Genomic DNA, 22,500 nt, shown 5'->3' with positions numbered 1-22,500 from the left:
ACACGTTCTCATTTACAATTGCGACCTGGCCAAGATAAAGCAAAGCAGTTCGACACATACAACAACACATAGTTACACATGGAGTAAAAACAAACATATAGTCAATAATACAGTGAAAAAAATAAGTCTATATACAATGTGAGCAAGTGAGGTGAGATAAGGGAGGTGAAGGCAAACAGATATATGTATAAATAAATAAAATATAAAAAGGCCATGGAGGCGAAGTGAGTACAACACAGCAAGTAAAATAAAAACTAAAAAACACTGGAATGGTTGGTTTGCATTGGAAGAAAGTGCAAAGTAGAGACAGAAATAATGGGGTGCAAAGGAGCAAAATAAATTAATAAATAAATACAGTAGGTAAAGAGGTAGTTGTTTGGACTAAATTGTAGATGGGTTATGTACAGGTGCAGTAATCTATGAGCTGCTCTGACAGCTGGTGCTTAAAGCTAGTGAGGGAGATAGGTGCTTCCAGTTTCAGAGATTTTTGTAGTTCGTTCCAGTCATTGGCAGCAGAGAACTGGAAGGAGAGGCGTCCAAAGGAAGAATTGGTTTTGGGGGTGACTAGAGAGATATACCTGCTGGAGCGCGTGCTACAGGTAGGTGCTGCTATGGTGACCAGCGAGCTGAGATAAGGGGGGACTTTACCTAGCAGGGTCTTGTAGATGACCTGGAACCAGTGGGTTTGGCGACGAGTATGAAGCGAGGGCCAGCCAACGAGAGTGTACAGGTCGCAGTGGTGGGTAGTATATGGGGCTTTGGTGACAAAACGGATGGCACTGTGATAGACTGCATCCAATTTATTGAGTAGGGTTTTGGAGGCTATTTTGTAAATGACATCACCGAAGTCGAGGATTGGTAGGATGGTCAGTTTTACAAGGGTATGTTTGGCAGCATGAGTAAAGGATGCTTTGTTGCGGAATAGGAAGCCAATTCTAGATTTGACTTTGGATTGGAGATGTTTGATGTGGGTCTGGAAGGAGAGTTTACAGTCTAACCAGACACCTAGGTATTTGTAGTTGTCCACATATTCTAAGTCAGAGCCGTCCAAAGTAGTGATGTTGGACAGGCGGGCAGGAGCAGGCAGCGATCGGTTGAAGAGCATGCATTTGGTTTTACTTGTATTTAAGAGCAGTTGGAGGCCACGGAAGGAGAGTTGTATGGCATTGAAGCTCGCCTGGAGGGTTGTTAACACAGTGTCAAAAGAAGGGCCAGAAGTATACAGAATAGTGTCGTCTGCGTTGAGGTGGATCAGAAAATCACCAGCAGCAAGAGCGACATCATTGATGTAAACAGAGAAGAGAGTCGGTCCAAGAATTGAACCCTGTGGCACCCCCATAGAGACTGCCAGAGGCCCGGACAACAGACCCTCCGATTTGACACACTGAACTCTATCAGAGAAGTAGTTGGTGAACCAGGCGAGGCAATCATTAGAGAAACCAAGGCTGTCGAGTCTGCCAATGAGGATGTGGTGATTGACAGAGTCAAAAGCCTTGGCCAGGTCTGGAGAGACAGAGAGAGACAGAGAGAGACAGCGAGACAGAGAGACCGAGAGAGAGAGAGAGAGAGAGAGACAGAGACAGACAGAAGGACAGACAGAGAGAGACAGACATGGAGAGACAGAGAGACAGAGACAGACAGAGACAGAGACAGACCGAGAGAGAGAGAGACAGACACACACACACAACCTCCTCTCCTCACCTCTTTGCCTGCCTCCTCCACCATAAAGAAGACGTTAGTCCCGTCAGCTACAGTGAAGGTGAATCTGTCCTTCAGTGAGTTGGATCCATCATGGTTGTAGCTGATTCTGTTCTGGTAGACGTCATCCATGGTGAAGCTGCTGGTCTGACGGTAGTGCTGTCCGTTGTTGGTCCGCTCAATTGTGCCGTGACGGGGAGCCTGGACTATGGTGAAGGTGATGGACTCCTCCTGAGGGAGGGACGGAGTCATTTTTCCCCTCTCTTTATGTTATATTTAGGCATTTGTGTCAGAATGTAACAGTTTAGTGATAGATATTGTCCATTAAGAGTTTAATCATAGCTATTTTAATGAGGGCGACAACACTACGACAACACAGCTCTCGGAACAGTCTGGCAACGCAGCTCCAGGAACAGTCTGGCATGCTGATTGGAATTTCTAAAGTGAAAGTTACCTTGACTTAGCATAATCAAGGAGCTTGAAATTAGTTATTTTTTCTTCATCTGGTCCATATATCTCCCCAAGAAAGAGCAAATAGCGTACAGTACTTTCTGCTACTATTTAACTCCATACAAAATGAGATTCGCTCAAAGCAACTGTTCATTTCACTCTTAGTTTATTGCCCCTCTGGTTCAGAGAACATAAAGTAAAATCACTGAAAGTGTGTGGAGTGATTAAAACGTTACAGGTGTGCAGGGAACGGACAGCCAGTCTACCTCTGTCTAACAGTAATGACCAGCCAGTCTACCTCTGTCTAACAGTAATGACCTGCCAGTCTACCTCTGTCTAATAGTAATGACCTGCCAGTCTACCTCTGTCTAACAGTAATGACCAGCCAGTCTACCTCTGTCTAACAGTAATGACCTGCCAGTCTACCTCTGTCTAATAGTAATGGCCAGCCAGTCTACCTCTGTCTAACAGTAATGACCAGCCAGTCTACCTCTGTCTAACAGTAATGACCAGCCAGTCTACCTCTGTCTAACAGTAATGACCTGCCAGTCTACCTCTGTCTAACAGTAATGACCTGCCAGTCTACCTCTGTCTAATAGTAATGACCTGCCAGTCTACCTCTGTCTAACAGTAATGACCAGCCAGTCTACCTCTGTCTAACAGTAATGACCTGCCAGTCTACCTCTGTCTAATAGTAATGACCTGCCAGTCTACCTCTGTCTAACAGTAATGACCAGCCAGTCTACCTCTGTCTAACAGTAATGACCAGCCAGTCTACCTCTGTCTAACAGTAATGACCTGCCAGTCTACCTCTGTCTAATAGTAATGACCTGCCAGTCTACCTCTGTCTAACAGTAATGACCAGCCAGTCTACCTCTGTCTAACAGTAATGACCTGCCAGTCTACCTCTGTCTAATAGTAATGGCCAGCCAGTCTACCTCTGTCTAACAGTAATGAGCAGCCAGTCTACCTCTGTCTAACAGTAATGACCAGCCAGTCTACCTCTGTCTAACAGTAATGACCTGCCAGTCTACCTCTGTCTAACAGTAATGACCTGCCAGTCTACCTCTGTCTAACAGTAATGACCAGCCAGTCTACCTCTGTCTAACAGTAATGACCTGCCAGTCTACCTCTGTCTAACAGTAATGACCTGCCAGTCTACCTCTGTCTAACAGTAATGACCTGCCAGTCTACCTCTGTCTAACAGTAATGACCAGCCAGTCTACCTCTGTCTAACAGTAATGACCTGCCAGTCTACCTCTGTCTAATAGTAATGACCAGCCAGTCTACCTCTGTCTAATAGTAATGACCAGCCAGTCTACCTCTGTCTAACAGTAATGACTAGCCAGTCTACCTCTGTCTAACAGTAATGACCAGTCAGTCTACCTCTGTCTAATAGTAATGACCTGCCAGTCTACTTCTCGGTCTGTGTCTATGAGTAGTGAGGTGTGTGTAGTGACTGGAGAGTCTGCCAGTCTACCTCTGTCTAACAGTAATGACCAGCCAGACTACTTCTCGGTCTGTGTCTATGAGTAGTGAGGTGTGTGTAGTGACTGGACAGTCTGCCAGTCTACCTCTGTCTAACAGTAATGACCAGCCAGACTACTTCTCGGTCTGTGTCTATGAGTAGTGAGGTGTGTGTAGTGACTGGACAGTCTCCCAGTCTACTTCTCGGTCTGTGTCTATAAGTAGTGAGGTGTGTGTAGTGACTGGACAGTCTGCCAGCCTACCTCTGTGTCAGCGTCGGTGGCCTTCAGTTCAAACTCAGTGATGGTCTTCCTGACCCCCTCCTGAACCCTCATTCCAGGAACCACCAGCAGGGGGAGGGAGTCATCCACCGGCCGGATGGTGATGTAGAACGTCTGGGCAACCTAAAGACACCGTACAGAACACTGTTATCTACCTAAAGACACCGTACAGAACACTGTTATCTACCTAAAGACACCGTACAGAACACTGTTATCTACCTAAAGACACCGTACAGAACACTGTTATCTACCTAAAGACACCGTACAGAACACTGTTATCTACCTAAAGACACCTGTTATCTACCTAAAGACACCTGTTATCTACCTAAAGACACCTGGTATCCACCTAAAGACACCTGGTATCTACCTAAAGACACCGTAAAGATCACTGTCATCTACCTAAAGACACCTGGTATCTACCTAAAGACACCGTACAGAACACTGTTATCTACCTAAAGACACCTGTTATCTACCTAAAGACACCTGTTATCTACCTAAAGACACCTGGTATCCACCTAAAGACACCTGGTATCTACCTAAAGACACCGTACAGATCACTGTCATCTACCTAAAGACACCTGGTATCTACCTAAAGACACCGTACAGAACACTGTTATCTACCTAAAGACACCTGTTATCTACCTAAAGACACCTGTTATCTACCTAAAGACACCTGGTATCTACCTAAAGACACCTGGTATCTACCTAAAGACACCTGGTATCTACCTAAAGACACCTGTTATCTACGTAAAGACACCTGTTATCTACCTAAAGACACCTGTTATCTACCTAAAGACACCTGGTATCTACCTAAAGACACCTGGTATCTACCTAAAGACACCTGGTATCTACCTAAAGACACCTGGTATCTACCTAAAGACACCTGGTATCTACCTAAAGACATCTGGTATCTACCTAAAGACACCTGGTATCTACCTAAAGACACCTGTTATCTACCTAAAGACACCTGTTATCTACCTAAAGACACCTGTTATCTACCTAAAGACACCTGTTATCTACCTAAAAACACCTGGTATCTACCTAAAGACACCTGTTATCTACCTAAAGACACATGTTATCTACGTAAAGACGCCTGGTATCTACCTAAAGACGCCTGTTATCTACCCAAAGACGCCTGTTATCTACCCAAAGACACCTGGTATCTACCTAAAGACACCTGGTATCTACCTAAAGACACCTGGTATCTACCTAAAGACACCTGGTATCTACCTAAAGACACCTGGTATCTACCTAAAGACACCTGTTATCTACCTAAAGACACCTGTTATCTACCTAAAGACACCTGGTATCTACCTAAAGACACCTGGTATCTACCTAAAGACACCTGGTATCTACCTAAAGACACCTGTTATCTACCTAAAGACACCTGTTATCTACCTAAAGACACCTGGTATCTACCTAAAGAGACCGTACAGAACATAGTTATCTACCTAAAGACACCTGTTATCTACCTAAAGACACCTGGTATCTACCTAAAGACACCTGTTATCTACCTAAAGACACCTGTTATCTACCTAAAGACACCTGTTATCTACGTAAAGACACCTGGTATCTACCTAAAGACACCTGGTATCTACCTAAAGACACCTGTTATCTACCTAAAGACACCTGTTATCTACCTAAAGACACCTGTTATCTACCTAGACACCTGTTATCTACCTAAAGACACCTGTTATCTACCTAAAGACACCTGTTATCTACCTAAAGACACCTGTTATCTACCTAAAGACACCGTACAGAACATAGTTATCTACCTAAAGACACCTGTTATCTACCTAAAGACACCTGTTATCTACCTAAAGACACCTGGTATCCACCTAAAGACACCTGTTATCTACCTAAAGACACCTGTTATCTACCTAAAGACACCTGGTATCCACCTAAAGACACCTGGTATCCACCTAAAGACACCTGGTATCTACCTAAAGACACTGTACAGAACATAGTTATCTACCTAAAGACACCTGTTATCTACCTAAACACCTGTTATCTACCTAAAGACACCGTACAGAACATAGTTATCTACCTAAAGACACCTGTTATCTACCTAGACACCTGTTATCTACCTAAAGACACCTGTTATCTACCTAAAGACACCTGTTATCTACCTAAAGACACCTGGTATCTACCTAAAGACACCTGGTATCTACCTAAAGACACCTGGTATCTACCTAAAGACACCTGTTATCTACGTAAAGACACCTGTTATCTACCTAAAGACACCTGTTATCTACCTAAAGACACCTGGTATCTACCTAAAGACACCTGGTATCTACCTAAAGACACCTGGTATCTACCTAAAGACACCTGGTATCTACCTAAAGACACCTGGTATCTACCTAAAGACATCTGGTATCTACCTAAAGACACCTGGTATCTACCTAAAGACACCTGTTATCTACCTAAAGACACCTGTTATCTACCTAAAGACACCTGTTATCTACCTAAAAACACCTGGTATCTACCTAAAGACACCTGTTATCTACCTAAAGACACATGTTATCTACCTAAAGACGCCTGGTATCTACCTAAAGACGCCTGTTATCTACCCAAAGACGCCTGTTATCTACCCAAAGACACCTGGTATCTACCTAAAGACACCTGGTATCTACCTAAAGACACCTGGTATCTACCTAAAGACACCTGGTATCTACCTAAAGACACCTGGTATCTACCTAAAGACACCTGTTATCTACCTAAAGACACCTGTTATCTACCTAAAGACACCTGGTATCTACCTAAAGACACCTGGTATCTACCTAAAGACACCTGGTATCTACCTAAAGACACCTGTTATCTACCTAAAGACACCTGTTATCTACCTAAAGACACCTGGTATCTACCTAAAGAGACCGTACAGAACATAGTTATCTACCTAAAGACACCTGTTATCTACCTAAAGACACCTGGTATCTACCTAAAGACACCTGTTATCTACCTAAAGACACCTGTTATCTACCTAAAGACACCTGTTATCTACGTAAAGACACCTGGTATCTACCTAAAGACACCTGGTATCTACCTAAAGACACCTGTTATCTACCTAAAGACACCTGTTATCTACCTAAAGACACCTGTTATCTACCTAGACACCTGTTATCTACCTAAAGACACCTGTTATCTACCTAAAGACACCTGTTATCTACCTAAAGACACCTGTTATCTACCTAAAGACACCGTACAGAACATAGTTATCTACCTAAAGACACCTGTTATCTACCTAAAGACACCTGTTATCTACCTAAAGACACCTGGTATCCACCTAAAGACACCTGTTATCTACCTAAAGACACCTGTTATCTACCTAAAGACACCTGGTATCCACCTAAAGACACCTGGTATCCACCTAAAGACACCTGGTATCTACCTAAAGACACTGTACAGAACATAGTTATCTACCTAAAGACACCTGTTATCTACCTAAACACCTGTTATCTACCTAAAGACACCGTACAGAACATAGTTATCTACCTAAAGACACCTGTTATCTACCTAGACACCTGTTATCTACCTAAAGACACCTGTTATCTACCTAGACACCTGTTATCTACCTAGACACCTGTTATCTACCTAAAGACACCTGGTATCCACCTAAAGACACCTGGTATCCACCTAAAGACACCTGGTATCAACCTAAAGACACTGTACAGAACATAGTTATCTACCTAAAGACACCTGTTATCTACCTAAACACCTGTTATCTACCTAAAGACACCGTACAGAACATAGTTATCTACCTAAAGACACCTGTTATCTACCTAGACACCTGTTATCTACCTAAAGACACCTGTTATCTACCTAGACACCTGTTATCTACCTAAAGACACCTGGTATCTACCTAAAGACACCTGTTATCTACCTAAAGACACCTGGTATCTACCTAAAGACACCTGGTATCTACCTAAAGACACCTGTTATCTACCTAGACACCTGTTATCTACCTAAAGACACCTGTTATCTACCTAGACACCTGTTATCTACCTAGACACCTGTTATCTACCTAAAGACACCTGTTATCTACCTAGACACCTGTTATCTACCTAAAGACACCGTACAGAACATAGTTATCTACCTAAAGACACCTGTTATGTACCTGAAGACACCTGTTATCTACTTAAAGACACCGTACAGAACATAGTTATCTACCTAAAGACACCTGGTATCTACCTAAAGACACCGTACAGAACATAGTTATCTACCTAAAGACACCTGTTATCTACTTAAAGACACCTGTTATCTACAAAAAGACACCGTACAGAACATAGTTATCTACCTAAAGACACCTGTTATCTACTTAAAGACACCGTACAGAACATAGTTATCTACCTAAAGACACCTGTTATGTACCTAAAGACACCTGTTATCTACAAAAAGACACCGTACAGAACATAGTTTTCTACCTAAAGACACCTGTTATCTACTTAAAGACACCGTACAGAACATAGTTATCTACCTAAAGACACCTGTTATCTACCTAAAGACACCTGTTATCTACCTAAAGACACCTGGTATCCACCTAAAGACACCTGGTATCTACCTAAAGACACCTGTTATCTACCTAAAGACACCGTACAGAACATAGTTATCTACCTAAAGACACCTGTTATCTACCAAAATACACCATTCAGAACACTGATCTACCTAAAGACACCTGTTATCTACCTAAAGACACCTGGTATCTACCTAAAGACACCTGGTATCTACCTAAAGACACCTGTTATCTACCTAAAGACACCTGTTATCTACCTAAAGACAACAGGTATCCACGTAAAGACACCTGGTATCCACCTAAAGACACCTGGTATCTACCTAAAGACACTGTACAGAACATAGTTATCTACCTAAAGACACCTGTTATCTACCTAAAGACACCTGTTATCTACCTAAAGACACCTGTTATCTACCTAAAGACACCTGTTATCTACCTAAAGACACCGTACAGAACATAGTTATCTACCTAAAGACACCTGGTATCTACCTGAAGACACCTGTTATCTACTTAAAGACACCTGGTATCTACCTAAACACCTGTTATCTACCTAAAGACACCGTACAGAACATAGTTATCTACCTAAAGACACCTGTTATCTACCTAGACACCTGTTATCTACCTAAAGACACCGTACAGAACATAGTTATCTACCTAAAGACACCTGTTATCTACCTAAAGACACCTGTTATCTACCTAAAGACACCTGTTATCTACCTAAAGACACCTGTTATCTACTTAAAGACACCTGGTATCTACCTAGACACCTGTTATCTACCTAAAGACACCTGTTATCTACCTAAAGACACCTGTTATCTACCTAAAGACACCTGTTATCTACCTAAAGACACCTGGTATCTACCTAAAGACACCTGTTATCTACCTAAAGACACCTGGTATCTACCTAAAGACACCTGTTATCTACCTAAAGACACCTGGTATCTACCTAAAGACACCTGTTATCTACCTAAAGACACCTGTTATCTACCTAAAGACACCTGTTATCTACCTAAAGACACCTGTTATCTACCTAAAGACACCTGTTATCTACCTAAAGACACCTGTTGTCTACCTAAAGACACCTGTTATCTACCTAAAGACACCTGTTATCTACCTAAAGACACCTGTTATCTACCTAAAGACACCTGGTATCTACCTAAAGACACCTGGTATCTACCTAAAGACACCTGGTATCTACCTAAAGACACCTGTTATCTACCTAAAGACACCTGTTATCTACCTAAAGACACCTGTTATCTACCTAGACACCTGTTATCTACCTAAAGACACCTGTTATCTACCTAGACACCTGGTATCTACCTAAAGACACCTGGTATCTACCTAAAGACACCTGTTATCTACCTAAAGACGCCTGTTATCTACCTAAAGACACCTGGTATCTACCTAAAGACGCCTGTTATCTACCCAAAGACGCCTGTTATCTACCCAAAGATACCTGGTATCTACCTAAAGACACCTGGATCTACCTAAAGACACCTGGTATCTACCTAAAGACACCTGGTATCTACCTAAAGACACCTGGTATCTACCTAAAGACACCTGTTATCTACCAAAATACACCATTCAGAACACTTATCTACCTAAAGACAAGGTTAATACAGGTAGTTGCTCGTAGACAGTCATTATTATTAGCAAGGCATTACAGAGGGTAGTGCATACCACCCAGTACATCACTGGGGCCAAGCTCCCTGCCATCCAGGACCTCTGTACCAGGCGGTGTCCACCCAAGCAATACACTGTTCTCTCTACTACTGCAAGGCAAGCGGTACCAGTGCACAAGGTCTGGAACCAACAGGACCCTGAACAGCTTCCTCTTGCATTGACTATATGCGCACACTCACACATACAGTAATTTCACTGACACTCACACATACAGTAATGTCACTGACACCCCAACACACAGTAATTTCACTGACACCATGTTATTTTCTACTCCCTGTATATAGCCATGTTATATTTGAATAACATTTGAATTATGATCCTTGTGTGCATTTTTCAAAGAAGTTGCTCTGAGGCCATGAAGAACGTTGTATCTTGTTTCAAAGTAACCCACTGCACAGTGCTTTAAAACAGAGAATGACCTCAGGGCCACCCATCACAACATACACAGAATGACCTCAGGGCCACCCATCACAACATACACAGAATGACCTCAGGGCAACCCATCACAACATACACAGAATGACCTCAGAGCCACCCATCACAACATACACAGAATGACCTCAGGGCCACCCATCACAACATACACAGAATGACCTCAGGGCCACCCATCACAACATACACAGAATGACCTCAGGGCCACCCATCACAACATACACAGAATGACCTCAGGGCCACCCATCACAACATACACAGAATGACCTCAAGGCCACCCATCACAACATACACAGAATGACCTCAGGGCCACCCATCACAACATACACAGAATGACCTCAGGGCCACCGATCACAACATACACAGAATGACCTCAGGGCCACCCATCACAACATACACAGAATGACCTCAGGGCCACCCATCACAACATACACAGAATGACCTCAGGGCCACCCATCACAACATACACAGAATGACCTCAGGGCCACCCATCACAACATACACAGAATGACCTCAGGGCCACCCATCACAACATACACAGAATGACCTCAGGGCCACCCATCACAACATACACAGAATGACCTCAAGGCCACCCATCACAACATACACAGAATGACCTCAGGGCCACCCATCACAACATACACAGAATGACCTCAGGGCCACCCATCACAACATACACAGAATGACCTCAGGGCCACCCATCACAACATACACAGAATGACCTCAGGGCCACCCATCACAACATACACAGAATGACCTCAGGGCCACCCATCACAACATACACAGAATGACCTCAGGGCCACCCATCACAACATACACAGAATGACCTCAAGGCCACCCATCACAACATACACAGAATGACCTCAGGGCCACCCATCACAACATACACAGAATGACCTCAGGGCCACCCATCACAACATACACAGAATGACCTCAAGGCCACCCATCACAACATACACAGAATGACCTCAGGGCCACCCATCACAACATACACAGAATGACCTCAGAGCCACCCATCACAACATACACAGAATGACCTCAGGGCCACCCATCACAACATACACAGAATGACCTCAGGGCCACCCATCACAACATACACAGAATGACCTCAGGGCCACCCATCACAACATACACAGAATGACCTCAAGGCCACCCATCACAACATACACAGAATGACCTCAGGGCCACCCATCACAACATACACAGAATGACCTCAGGGCCACCCATCACAACATACACAGAATGACCTCAGGGCCACCCATCACAACATACACAGAATGACCTCAAGGCTACCCATCACAACATTTTTGAATGTTTTACCTTTATTTAACTAGGCAAGTCAGTTAAGAACAAATTCTTATTTTCAATGACATCCTAGGAACAGTGGGTAACTGCCTTGTTCAGGGGGCAGAACGACAGATTTTGTCGACGTCACCGATCTTCTAGCCATCGCTGATCTATTTTTCATTTTCCATTGGTTTTGTCTTGTCTTCCATCACACCTGGTTCCAATCCCATCAATTACATGTTGTGTATTTAACCCTCTGTTTCCCCTCATGTCCTTGTCGGTGATTGTTTATTGTAAGTGTATGTGTACATCTGTACTGGTGTGCGTCAGCCAATAGTGAAGGCCGGTTGGCTGACCGCTTCTGCTGCTCATTAGGCTGCATTAGAGAGGGACATTATCGATAGTGTGTGTGTGTGCGTGTGCGTGCATGCGCGTGCGTGCGTGTGTGTGTGCGCGCGCGTGTGTGAGGATAGAAGAACAAAACGTGTGTGTGTACACGTGTGTGTGTCCTTGCGTGCATGTGTGTGGGTGTGTGTGTGTACCTCGTTAGCGCCGTCAGACACGATGAAGGAGAACTGGTCCGCATGCTTCTCTTCTTCGCTGGTGTGAACGTACTGGACACTGCGGGAGGTCAGGTCAGCCTGGGAGAAGGACGTGATGCGTGTTCCTGTATCCGGAAGGAAATGAGCATTCATTAGCATCAACAGTTAACGTTAATGGATGTGTTAGCGTTAGCTTTCTAAACTTTCTTTGAAAATCATCACAGCATATTAATACACCATTAGCATTGAACTAGCCATGCCAGGGTCGTGGGTTTGATTCCCGCTTGGGTCACACACTAATTATGTATTCATATACCAAGTCCCTTGGTATATGGTATTTACTAATCGCGGCACAGACATCATGTAATCAGTTCCTGGAATATAACGCTATTAGCATTAGATTAGCATTAGATTAGCACACTGTAGTGGTAGTTAGCATTGTTCGCTAGCTGACGGCACATCTGCCCTACAACCCAGTGGAGGAAAAAATACCCAATTGTCATACTTGAGTAAAAGTAAAGTCACCCAGTAAAATACTACTTGATTAAATGTATAAAAGCATTTGGTTTTAAATATATTTAAGTACCAAAAGTAAATGTAATTGCTCAAATGTACGTAAGTATCAAAAGTAAAAGGATAAATAATTTAAAATGACTTACATTTAAGCTAACCAGACGGCACGATGTTATTGTTTTATTTATTTACAGAGAGCCAGTGGTGCACTCTAACACTCAGACAACATTTACAAACGAAGCATTTGTGTTTAGTGAGTCTGTCAGATCAGAAGCAGTGGGATGATCAGGGATGTTCTGTTGATAAGTACGTGAATTGACAATTTCACTGTTCTCTGTGTGTGTGTGTGTGTGTGTGTGTGTGTGTGTGTGTGTGTGTGTGTGTGTGTGTGTGTGTGTGTGTGTGTCTGTGTCTGTGTCTGTGTCTGTGTGTGTGTGTGTGTGTGTGTGTGTGTGTCTGTGTGTTTCCACCTGAGCTTATTGATAGCTCCAGTACAGTACCTCGGTTGTTGGCGGTGTGTTTCTGTTTCTGTGTGTGTGTGTGTGTGTGTGTGTGTGTTTGTGTGCTTGTCAGTGTGTGTGTGTGTGTGTGTGTGTTTGTCAGTGTGTGTTTCCGTGTGTGTGTGTTTGTGTGCTTGTCAGTGTGTGTGTGTGTGTGTGTGTGTGTGTGTCTGTGTGTCTGTGTGTCTGTGTGTGTGTGTGTGTACCTGGGGTGCTGGCGTGCTCCAGGTGTCCCAGTGCAGTCTGCTTGGTGATGCGGTACACCAGTTCTCCAGGCTCACTGTCCTGGTCTGTAGCTGACAGCTGGAGAGTAGTCAGCTTCTTCACTGAGTTCTCATCAACCACCAGACCTTTATTCATTACCACAGAGGGGGGCAGGTGGTCCTCTAGAGGGGCGAGGGAGGGAGGGAGGGAGGGAGGAAGGAAGGGAGGGAAGGAAGAAAGGGAGGGAGGGAGGGAGGGAGGGAGGGAGGGAGGGAAGAAAGGAAGGAAGGAAGGAGGGAGGGAGGGAAGAAAAGAAGGAAGGAAGGAGGGAGGGAGGAGGAAAGGAGGAAAGGAGGAAAGGAGGAAAGAGGGAGGGAGGGAGGGAGGGAGGGAGGGAGGGAGGGAGGGAGGGAGGGAAGAAAGAAAGAAAGAAAGAGAGGGGACAAAGGATAACAAGTAGGAATGGGGAGATTAAAACCTGAGGGTGGAAACCATGTCTCAATTAACCACTGGGGAGCACAAAGCCTAGAACAGACCAGAAGGATGGAGCAAATTGGATGGACCACTGGCTAAGATTCCAAATGGTGCAGAACCCACTGCTTCACAATTTTTTAACGATAGTCTGTGCTGTGCGTCCCCTACGTCAGATACCACATACCTAGTATACTGATGTAGAAAGACTGGTACCTACCTAGTACACTGATGAAGAAAGACTGGTACATACCTAGTACACCGATGTACAAGGACTGGTACATACCTAGTACACTGATGAAGAAAGACTGGTCGATCAGTTTGTTGCCCTCTGGATCCACCAGGTTGAACTTGAAGGAGACACTCCCTCCTTTCTCTCCCTTCTCATGACTGTACTCCAAAAGACCTGCAACACACACACACACACACACACACACACACACACACACACACACACACACACACACACACACACACACACGCACACAGGGTTAGGGTCAATTCAATATCGTTAATTATATATATATTATATATTATTATCATAATTCATTTCAAGAACTTTCAAGAACTCTGAGAAAGTCACAGGCCATTTTTCCTTGAAGAATATTGAATAAGTGAAAATGATGAATGAGAGAGAGATTGACAGAGAGCGAGAGAAAGCGAGAGCGAGCGAGAGTGCGAGAGCGCTAGAGACGAAGAGAGAGACCGAGAGAGACAGAGAGAGAGAGTATTGTTGTACTGATTAATATTGTTGTTGTAGTTGTTGTTAATGGTTATCCCATGTCCACTACTTATTATTGCTGTTGGTCCCACCATTTAGTTAAATATAAATATATATTTTTATTTTTCGATATGTATATTTTGGCAATGTAAGTAATAATGAACTTGCCATGTCAATAAAGTCAATTGAATTGAATTGAGAGCGAGGCAGACCAAGAGAGAGAGAGAGCGAGAGAGAGAGCTAGAGAGAGAGCGAGAGAGAGAGCTAGAGAGAGAGAAAGAGAGCGAGAGAGAGAGCGAGAGAGAGAGAGAGAGAGAGAGAGAGAGAGAGAGAGAGAGAGAGAGAGAGAGAGAGAGAGAGAGAGAGAGAGAGAGAGAGAGAGAGAGAGAGAGAGAGAGAGAGAGAGAGAGAGAGAGAGAGAGAGAGAGAGAGAGAGAGAGAGAGAGAGAGAGAGAGATACCTTTGTTGACATCCTCCTGTGTGAAGCTCTTGACAGGTCCTTTAACAGACATCTTGTCCTGACCTCCTCCGTCTTCTTTAGAAAGCTGTAGTCTTCCTAATGGAAGGTCTTTGGTGAGGATGTACCTCAGCTTCAGGCTATCTGAGTCTGAATCTGATCCCTTCAGGTTCTGCTCGGTAATCTTAGCCGCTGATCCTGAGGGGAGAATAGGTACAGTAAAAGTCAGGATACGCCACAGAACACAACGTAAGACAGCTAGATCAGCCTTTCACAATCTGCTGTGCCAGTATCCCCAAGACTGTACATTTTGACACCATCTCAAAACTGGAAGTACCTGACTCAACAAGCAATCAACAAGCCCTTTCAGAGTTGAACGAGGTGTGTTCGTACCCAGTCACCATGAAGACATGTGAGTCTTGGCGCAAGAAAAAAACACCCGTTTGTCCCTGTCCTTACCTGCGGAAACTGTTTAAGGTCACGCAAGGTCCACACAAACGCATACACAACGCATACACAATGCATACACAAACCCAAGAGCGTACCTGCGGCCAGCTGCAAGCCTCTATTCACAGTCATCCTTGGTCCTTCACTCTTCCTGACGTCTATGGTGAAGGTGAGCCGTCCGGTGGTGATGTGGATGCCGTCGGTCAGAGAGAAGGCTAGCTCGTCACTGCCCCCGCTGGCCGCGTCAGGGGTGTACACCAGAAGCAGATCCAACACGTCCTGGTAGGTGAATGTGGACCCCTGAGACAGGATCCGACCGTTCTCCAGGGGCTGGGAGTAGAACTGCCGTCTACGCAGCTTGCCTGAAACACAGGACCATGGTGGTACAGAGTAATAATTAATAATGACACACAGGACCATGGTGGTACAGAGTAATAATTAATAATGACACACAGGACCATGGTGGTACAGAGTAATAATTAATAATGATACACAAGACCATGGTGGTACAGAGTAATAATTAATAATGATACACAGGACCATGGTGGTACAGAGTAATAATTAATAATGACACACAGGACCATGGTGGTACAGAGTAATAATTAATAATGATACACAGGACCATGGTGGTACAGAGTAATAATTAATAATGACACACAGGACCATGGTGGTACAGAGTAATAATTAATAATGACACACAGGACCATGGTGGTACAGAGTAATAATTAATAATGACACACAGGACCATGGTGGTACAGAGTAATAATTAATAATGACACACAGGACCATGGTGGTACAGAGTAATAATTAATAATGACACACAGGACCATGGTGGTACAGAGTAATAATTAATAATGACACACAGGACCATGGTGGTACAGAGTAATAATTAATAATGATAGCCATGTATCTTTTTTATTTAGCCCTCTTCATGACACTCAAAGACACTTTACATAAGGCAAACAAAAAAGAAAGGTAGATTGATGAAATAACTAAAAGTAGATGGGGTCACATATCTTCCTCACTGGAAGGTCTTGAATCCCGGCAACGCGCCTGTGTACCAGCGTACCTGCATCAATGATGAATGTGTTTTGCGCTTCGCAATGTCGTTTAGCAGAAGCTGTCTGGCAAGCAGACAGTGGAGAAGACAGTAAAAAGGCCTCTATAGCCTTCATAGGTTTTAGTTTTATGACGGTGTGACAGGGGCTTTATGGGAGGGTTTATGTTGCTTTTATTGCCTGCTGGTTGTGAAGAATGAGTCGCTGCAGGATTCTGACAGTACAGGGACAGTTAGTGGGACAGATGGAAGGATGAAGGGAGAGTTAGAGGGGGGGGGCGGAGGGAGGGAGAGATAGAGGGAGGGGCAGAGGGAGGGAGAGATAGAGGGAGGGGCGGAGGAAGGGAGAGTTAGAGGGAGGGGCGGAGGGAGGGAGAGATAGAGGGAGGGGCAGAGGGAGGGGCGGAGGGAGGGAGAGTTAGAGGGAGGGGCGGAGGGAGGGAGAGTTAGCGGGAAGGGCGGAGGGAGGGAGAGTTAGAGGGAGGGATGGAGGGAGGGAGAGATAGAGGGAGGGGCGGAGGGAGGGGCGGAGGGAGGGAGAGATAGAGGGAGGGGCGGAGGGAGGGAGAGATAGAGGGAGGGGCGGAGGGAGGGAGAGTTAGAGGGAGGGGCGGATGGAGGGAGAGTTAGAGGGAGCGGCAGAGGGAGCGGCAGAGGGAGGGACGGAGGGAGGGAGGGACGGAGGGAGGGAGAGATGGAGGGAGGGAGAGATGGAGGGAGGGAGAGATAGAGGGAGGGGCGGAGGGAGGGAGAGATAGAGGGAGGGGCGGAGGGAGGGGGCGGAGGGAGGGAGAGTTAGAGGGAGGGATGGATGGAGTGAGGGAGAGATAGAGGTAGGGGAGGAGGGAGGGAGAGTTAGAGGGAGGGGCGGAGGGAGGGAGAGATAGAGGGAGGGGCGGAGGGAGGGAGAGATAGAGGGAGGGGCGGAGGGAGGGAGAGTTAGAGGGAGGGATAGAGGGAGGGGCGGAGGGAGGGAGAGATAGAGGGAGGGGCGGAGGGAGGGGGCGGAGGGAGGGAGAGTTAGAGGGAGGGATGGATGGAGTGAGGGAGAGTTAGAGGTAGGGGCGGAGGGAGGGAGAGTTAGAGGGAGGGATGGATGGAGTGAGGGAGAGATAGAGGTAGGGGCGGAGGGAGGGAGAGTTAGAGGGAGGGATGGAGGGAGGGAGAGTTAGAGGGAGGGGCGGAGGGAGGGAGAGATAGAGGGAGGGGCGGAGGGAGGGAGAGTTAGAGGGAGGGATGGAGGGAGGGAGAGTTAGAGGGAGGGGCGGAGGGAGGGGCGGAGGGAGGGAGAGATAGAGGGAGGGGCGGAGGGAGGGAGAGATAGAGGGAGGGGCGGAGGGAGGGAGAGATAGAGGGAGGGGCGGAGGGAGGGAGAGTTAGAGGGAGGGGCGGAGGAAGGGAGAGATAGAGGGAGGGGCGGAGGGAGGGAGAGTTAGAGGGAGGGGCAGAGGGAGGGGCGGAGGGAGGGAGAGTTAGAGGGAGGGGCGGAGGGAGGGAGAGATAGAGGGAGGGGCGGAGGGAGGGAGAGTTAGAGGGAGGGATGGAGGGAGGGAGAGATAGAGGGAGGGGCGGAGGGAGGGAGAGTTAGAGGGAGGGGCGGAGGGAGGGAGAGATAGAGGGAGGGGCGGAGGGAGGGAGAGTTAGAGGGAGGGATGGAGGGAGGGAGAGAGAGAGAGCGATGGAGGTAGATGTGTGTGTGTGCCGTACCGTAGGCAGGTTGCTTGGTGACGGTGATGATGATGTCGTTGTCTGGTGTGTCCTGGTCCAGGACGTTGAGAGAGGAGTTAGTGATCACCACTCCTGAGTTCTGCTCCACCTGAACTCTGTTCACTGATACCACCGGCTCCATCTCCTCTTTAGTCTGCTGCAGGAACACACACACACACACACAAGCAATAGCACACACACACACACACACACACACACACACACACACACACACACACACACACACACACACACACACACACACACACACACACGTGTAAAGTTTAGCATACACACATGCAAGAAAAGATACAGGCTCAGGGCGGCAGGTAGCCTAGTGGTTAGAGCGTTGGACAAGTAACCGAAGGGTTGCTAGATCGAATCCCCGAGCTGACAAGGTAAACATCTGTCATTCTGCCCCTGAACAAGGTAGTTAACTCAAATTAAATACTAATTTGTTCTTAACTGACTTGCCTATTTAAATAAAAAATAATCATCACCTCAAGGCTCTAACAGACAAAGGGATGCATTTTTATGCAGATTAAAAATATATAAATAAATGTATGGACAATGAAGTCCTGGTGTAGTTATCACAGAACAAGAAAATCCCTCAACCTTGTCTGAACGTTTTCTTTCTGAACTTTGCAATAAGTTAAGAGTTGCAGGTAATTATTATTAATAACATAGTATTTGTATTAACACACAACATACATCTTTAAAATATGAGTAAAACTAGCATGTTGATATGATGGACTTTCAGTCTTTGCATTCATAGATCCATTTATGAATGTCAATGTATCAAACCAAGTGACAGGTCTGCTGTACGTCTTAACGACTGTAGCTTTAATAATTATATCTACCAGTATATCTATGTTGACATTGAATGTCTGGCTGGACCCATTACTGATGTAGTAGTAGTAGTAGTAGTAGTAGTAGTAGTATCTACCAGTATATCTATGTTGACATAGAAGGCCTCTGTCTGACTGGACCCATCACTGATGTAGAAGGAGAAGGTGTCCTGGTAGTGGTGGTCAGTGTTCTGGACGTTCTGAACGTAGAAGATGTGGTCAGTGGTCAGGTCGTCCATGGAGAAGGGAACCTCTGGACTGATGATGCGGGTATTTGAACCGCTCAACAAGCCCCCTGGGAGACAGAGGACGAAACCAGAATGGGAAGTCAGATCTCACTTCAGGGTTAGATGAGAAACATCCAACTACACCGTGTAGAAATACTACAGGCTAATAGATATTCATTTCTATTTCAACATTTCTCAGAAGGAGACACCGTAACTGAAGACCAGTTCTTCAGGCTAATGTCACATCGAGGATGAAAAACGGGGTTTACTTTGCAGAACAAAGACTTTTCTGCAGGCCTCCCTCCAATGTCAGTGTTGTTTCATTTGTCTTTATGTACTAAATTACTGTACCTCTGCTTATATTCACACTGCTCTGCCCAGGACGACTGGGCCTAATGGGAAATATAGGATTATTACATTGCATTTCTCTCTCTCTCTATCTGCCTCTCTCTCTGCCTCTCTCTCTCTGCCTCTCTATCTATCTGCCTCTCTCTCTCTATCTGCCCCTCTCTCTCTCTGCCTCTCTCTCTCTCTCTCTCTGCCTCTCTCTCTCTCTGCCTCTCCCTCTCTCTCGCTCTCATTCTCTCTTGCTCTCATTTTCGCTCTCTCTCTCTCTTGCTCTCAATTCAATTCAAGGGTTTTATTGGCATGGGAAACACATGTTTACATTGCCAAAGCAAGTAAAATAGTTAATAAACAAATGTGAAATAAACAATAAAAAAAATGAACAGTAAATATTACACTCACAAATGTTCCAAAATACATTACAAATGTCAAATTATGTCTTTATACAGTGTTGTAATGATGTGCAGGTGCTCTCTCGCTCTCTCTCTCTCACACTCACACACTCTCGCACACTCTCACACACTCTCACACACTCTCTCACACTCTCTCACTCTCACACACTCTCTCACACACGCACACTCTCTCACACTCTGTCACACTCTCTCACTCTCACACACTCTCGCTCTCTCACACTCTTGCTCTCTCACACTCTCACACACGCACACTCTCTCACTCTCACACACTATCTCTCTCTCACACTCCTGCTCTCACACTCTCACACTCTCACTCACTCACTCACTCACTCTCTCTCACACTCTCACACTCACACTCACAGGATCTAAGGCTTTATATTGGAGATGAGTGTTGTCTTTGAAAGAGACATGGTGCTGTCTATCAACAGACCAGACCACTGAAGAACCAGATGGTAAATATCTCCACCAGGGAGGTCTGCTGTCAAGATGTTACACTATGTTGTATATTACTGATATGCAGAGTGTACACACACACACACACACACACACACACACACACACACACACACACACACACACACACACACACACACACACACACACACACACACACACACACACACACACACACACACACACACACACACACACACACACACACACACACACACCTCTTCGTCTCGTGTTCTCAATGAAGCCATATTTGGGCGCGCTGATCATCCACACCAGCAGGTCCTTCTTGGGTGTGTCCAGATCTGATACAATGATGTGATTGGTTGACAGCTGGACTCTTCCTCCTTCCTGGACCTAGATATACATAAAATAGAAAGTTGCAGAATATTTGGCCAATATATCATGGCTAAGGGCTGTTATTATCACAATGCAATGCTGAGTGCCTGGATATAGTCCTTAGCCGTGGTATATTGGCCGTATATCACAAACCCCCGAGGTGCCTTATTGCTATTATAAACTGGTTACCAATGTAATTAGAACAGTAAAAATACATGTTTTGTCATACCTGTGGTATACGGTCTCATATACCACGGCTTTCAGTCAATCAGAATTCAGGGCTCGTACCACCCAGTTGTATAATGTAAATTAGAGACCACGTTCCATAGAATTCGAGTGACTAGAACAGACATAGAATTAGAGTGACTAGAACAGACATAGAATTAGAGTGACAAGAACAGACATAGAATTAGTGTGACTAGAACAGACATAGAATTAGAGTGACTAGAACAGACATAGAATTAGAGTGACTAGAACAGACATAGAATTAGAGTGACTAGAACAGACACCCTCCATTCCAATATCTATTTCCAATGTCAGAGGTTCTGTTTCTGTTCTACTCATTTATGCTACATTGATCGACCCTGACTCCTTCACATCACAGTGACCATCGGGTCATTTATGCTACATTGATGGACCCTGACTCCTTCACATCACAGTAACCAACAGGTCATTTATGCTACATTGATAGACCCTGACTCCTTCACATCACAGTAACCAACAGGTCATTTATGCTACATTGATAGACCCTGACTCCTTCACATCACAGTGACCAACAGGTCATTTATGCTACATTGATAGACCCTGACTCCTTCACATCACAGTAACCAACAGGTCATTTATGCTACATTGATAGACCCTGACTCCTTCACATCACAGTGACCATCAGACAGCGGTGCTGGCGCTTGCACACACACACACACACACACACACACACACACACACACACACACACACACACACACACACACACACACACACACACACACACACATACACACACACACACACACACACACGGGTCCACTGAGCGTTGCATCAGCTGTGTTGCCTGGTGTTGCTTCATATGTTGCAAACTGTCTCTCTTTGTTCTGTTACCTAGCAACTGTCCAAACAAGCTGAGTAGTGTGTGATCGTGTGTGTGTGCACATACATGTGTGTGTGTGTGTGTGTGTGTGCACGTGTTTGTATGTGTGCGTTCGTGTGTGTGTGTGTGTTCGTGTGTGTGCGCGCGTGTGTACGTGTGTGTGTGTGTGTGTGTGTTCGTGTGTGTGTGTGTGTGTGTGTGTGTGTGTACCTTGATGCCACTGCGGACAGTGACCACTGGAGGCTGTCTCTTCATGGAGGTGATGGTGATGGTACACATCTGGTTGTCAAGGCGATTGTTCTCACCGTCGTAAACAATGAAATGGAAGATGTCCGTCACCGGCTGATTTCCTATCTCAAAGGAA

The 22,500-nt window shown here is 45.3% G+C and overlaps 1 protein-coding gene across 1 annotated transcript in view; it reads right to left on the bottom strand.

The window, feature by feature from the left end:
* Nucleotides 1-22,500, bottom strand: part of LOC129825787 (extracellular matrix organizing protein FRAS1-like) — a gene marked incomplete at its 5' end in the record, with an annotated part of 119,269 nt that overhangs the window by 38,801 nt on the left and 57,968 nt on the right. The window contains 11 exons of the mRNA XM_055885929.1: nt 1,702-1,929; nt 3,879-4,019; nt 12,351-12,475; nt 13,570-13,749; nt 14,325-14,444; nt 15,220-15,414; nt 15,762-16,025; nt 18,428-18,584; nt 19,374-19,570; nt 20,932-21,067; nt 22,347-22,500. The exon at nt 22,347-22,500 is cut by the window's right edge and continues 11 nt beyond it. Of these exons, the coding sequence (XP_055741904.1) occupies nt 1,702-1,929; nt 3,879-4,019; nt 12,351-12,475; nt 13,570-13,749; nt 14,325-14,444; nt 15,220-15,414; nt 15,762-16,025; nt 18,428-18,584; nt 19,374-19,570; nt 20,932-21,067; nt 22,347-22,500 (1,897 nt within the window). The remainder of the gene's footprint in view (nt 1-1,701; nt 1,930-3,878; nt 4,020-12,350; nt 12,476-13,569; nt 13,750-14,324; nt 14,445-15,219; nt 15,415-15,761; nt 16,026-18,427; nt 18,585-19,373; nt 19,571-20,931; nt 21,068-22,346) is intronic.

Source organism: Salvelinus fontinalis, chromosome 28, assembly GCF_029448725.1.
Source record: "Salvelinus fontinalis isolate EN_2023a chromosome 28, ASM2944872v1, whole genome shotgun sequence".
Classification (NCBI taxonomy): Eukaryota; Metazoa; Chordata; class Actinopteri; order Salmoniformes; family Salmonidae; genus Salvelinus; species Salvelinus fontinalis.
Note: the sequence above shows the minus strand (reverse complement) of the source record. Positions and strands in the feature narration are given on the sequence as shown.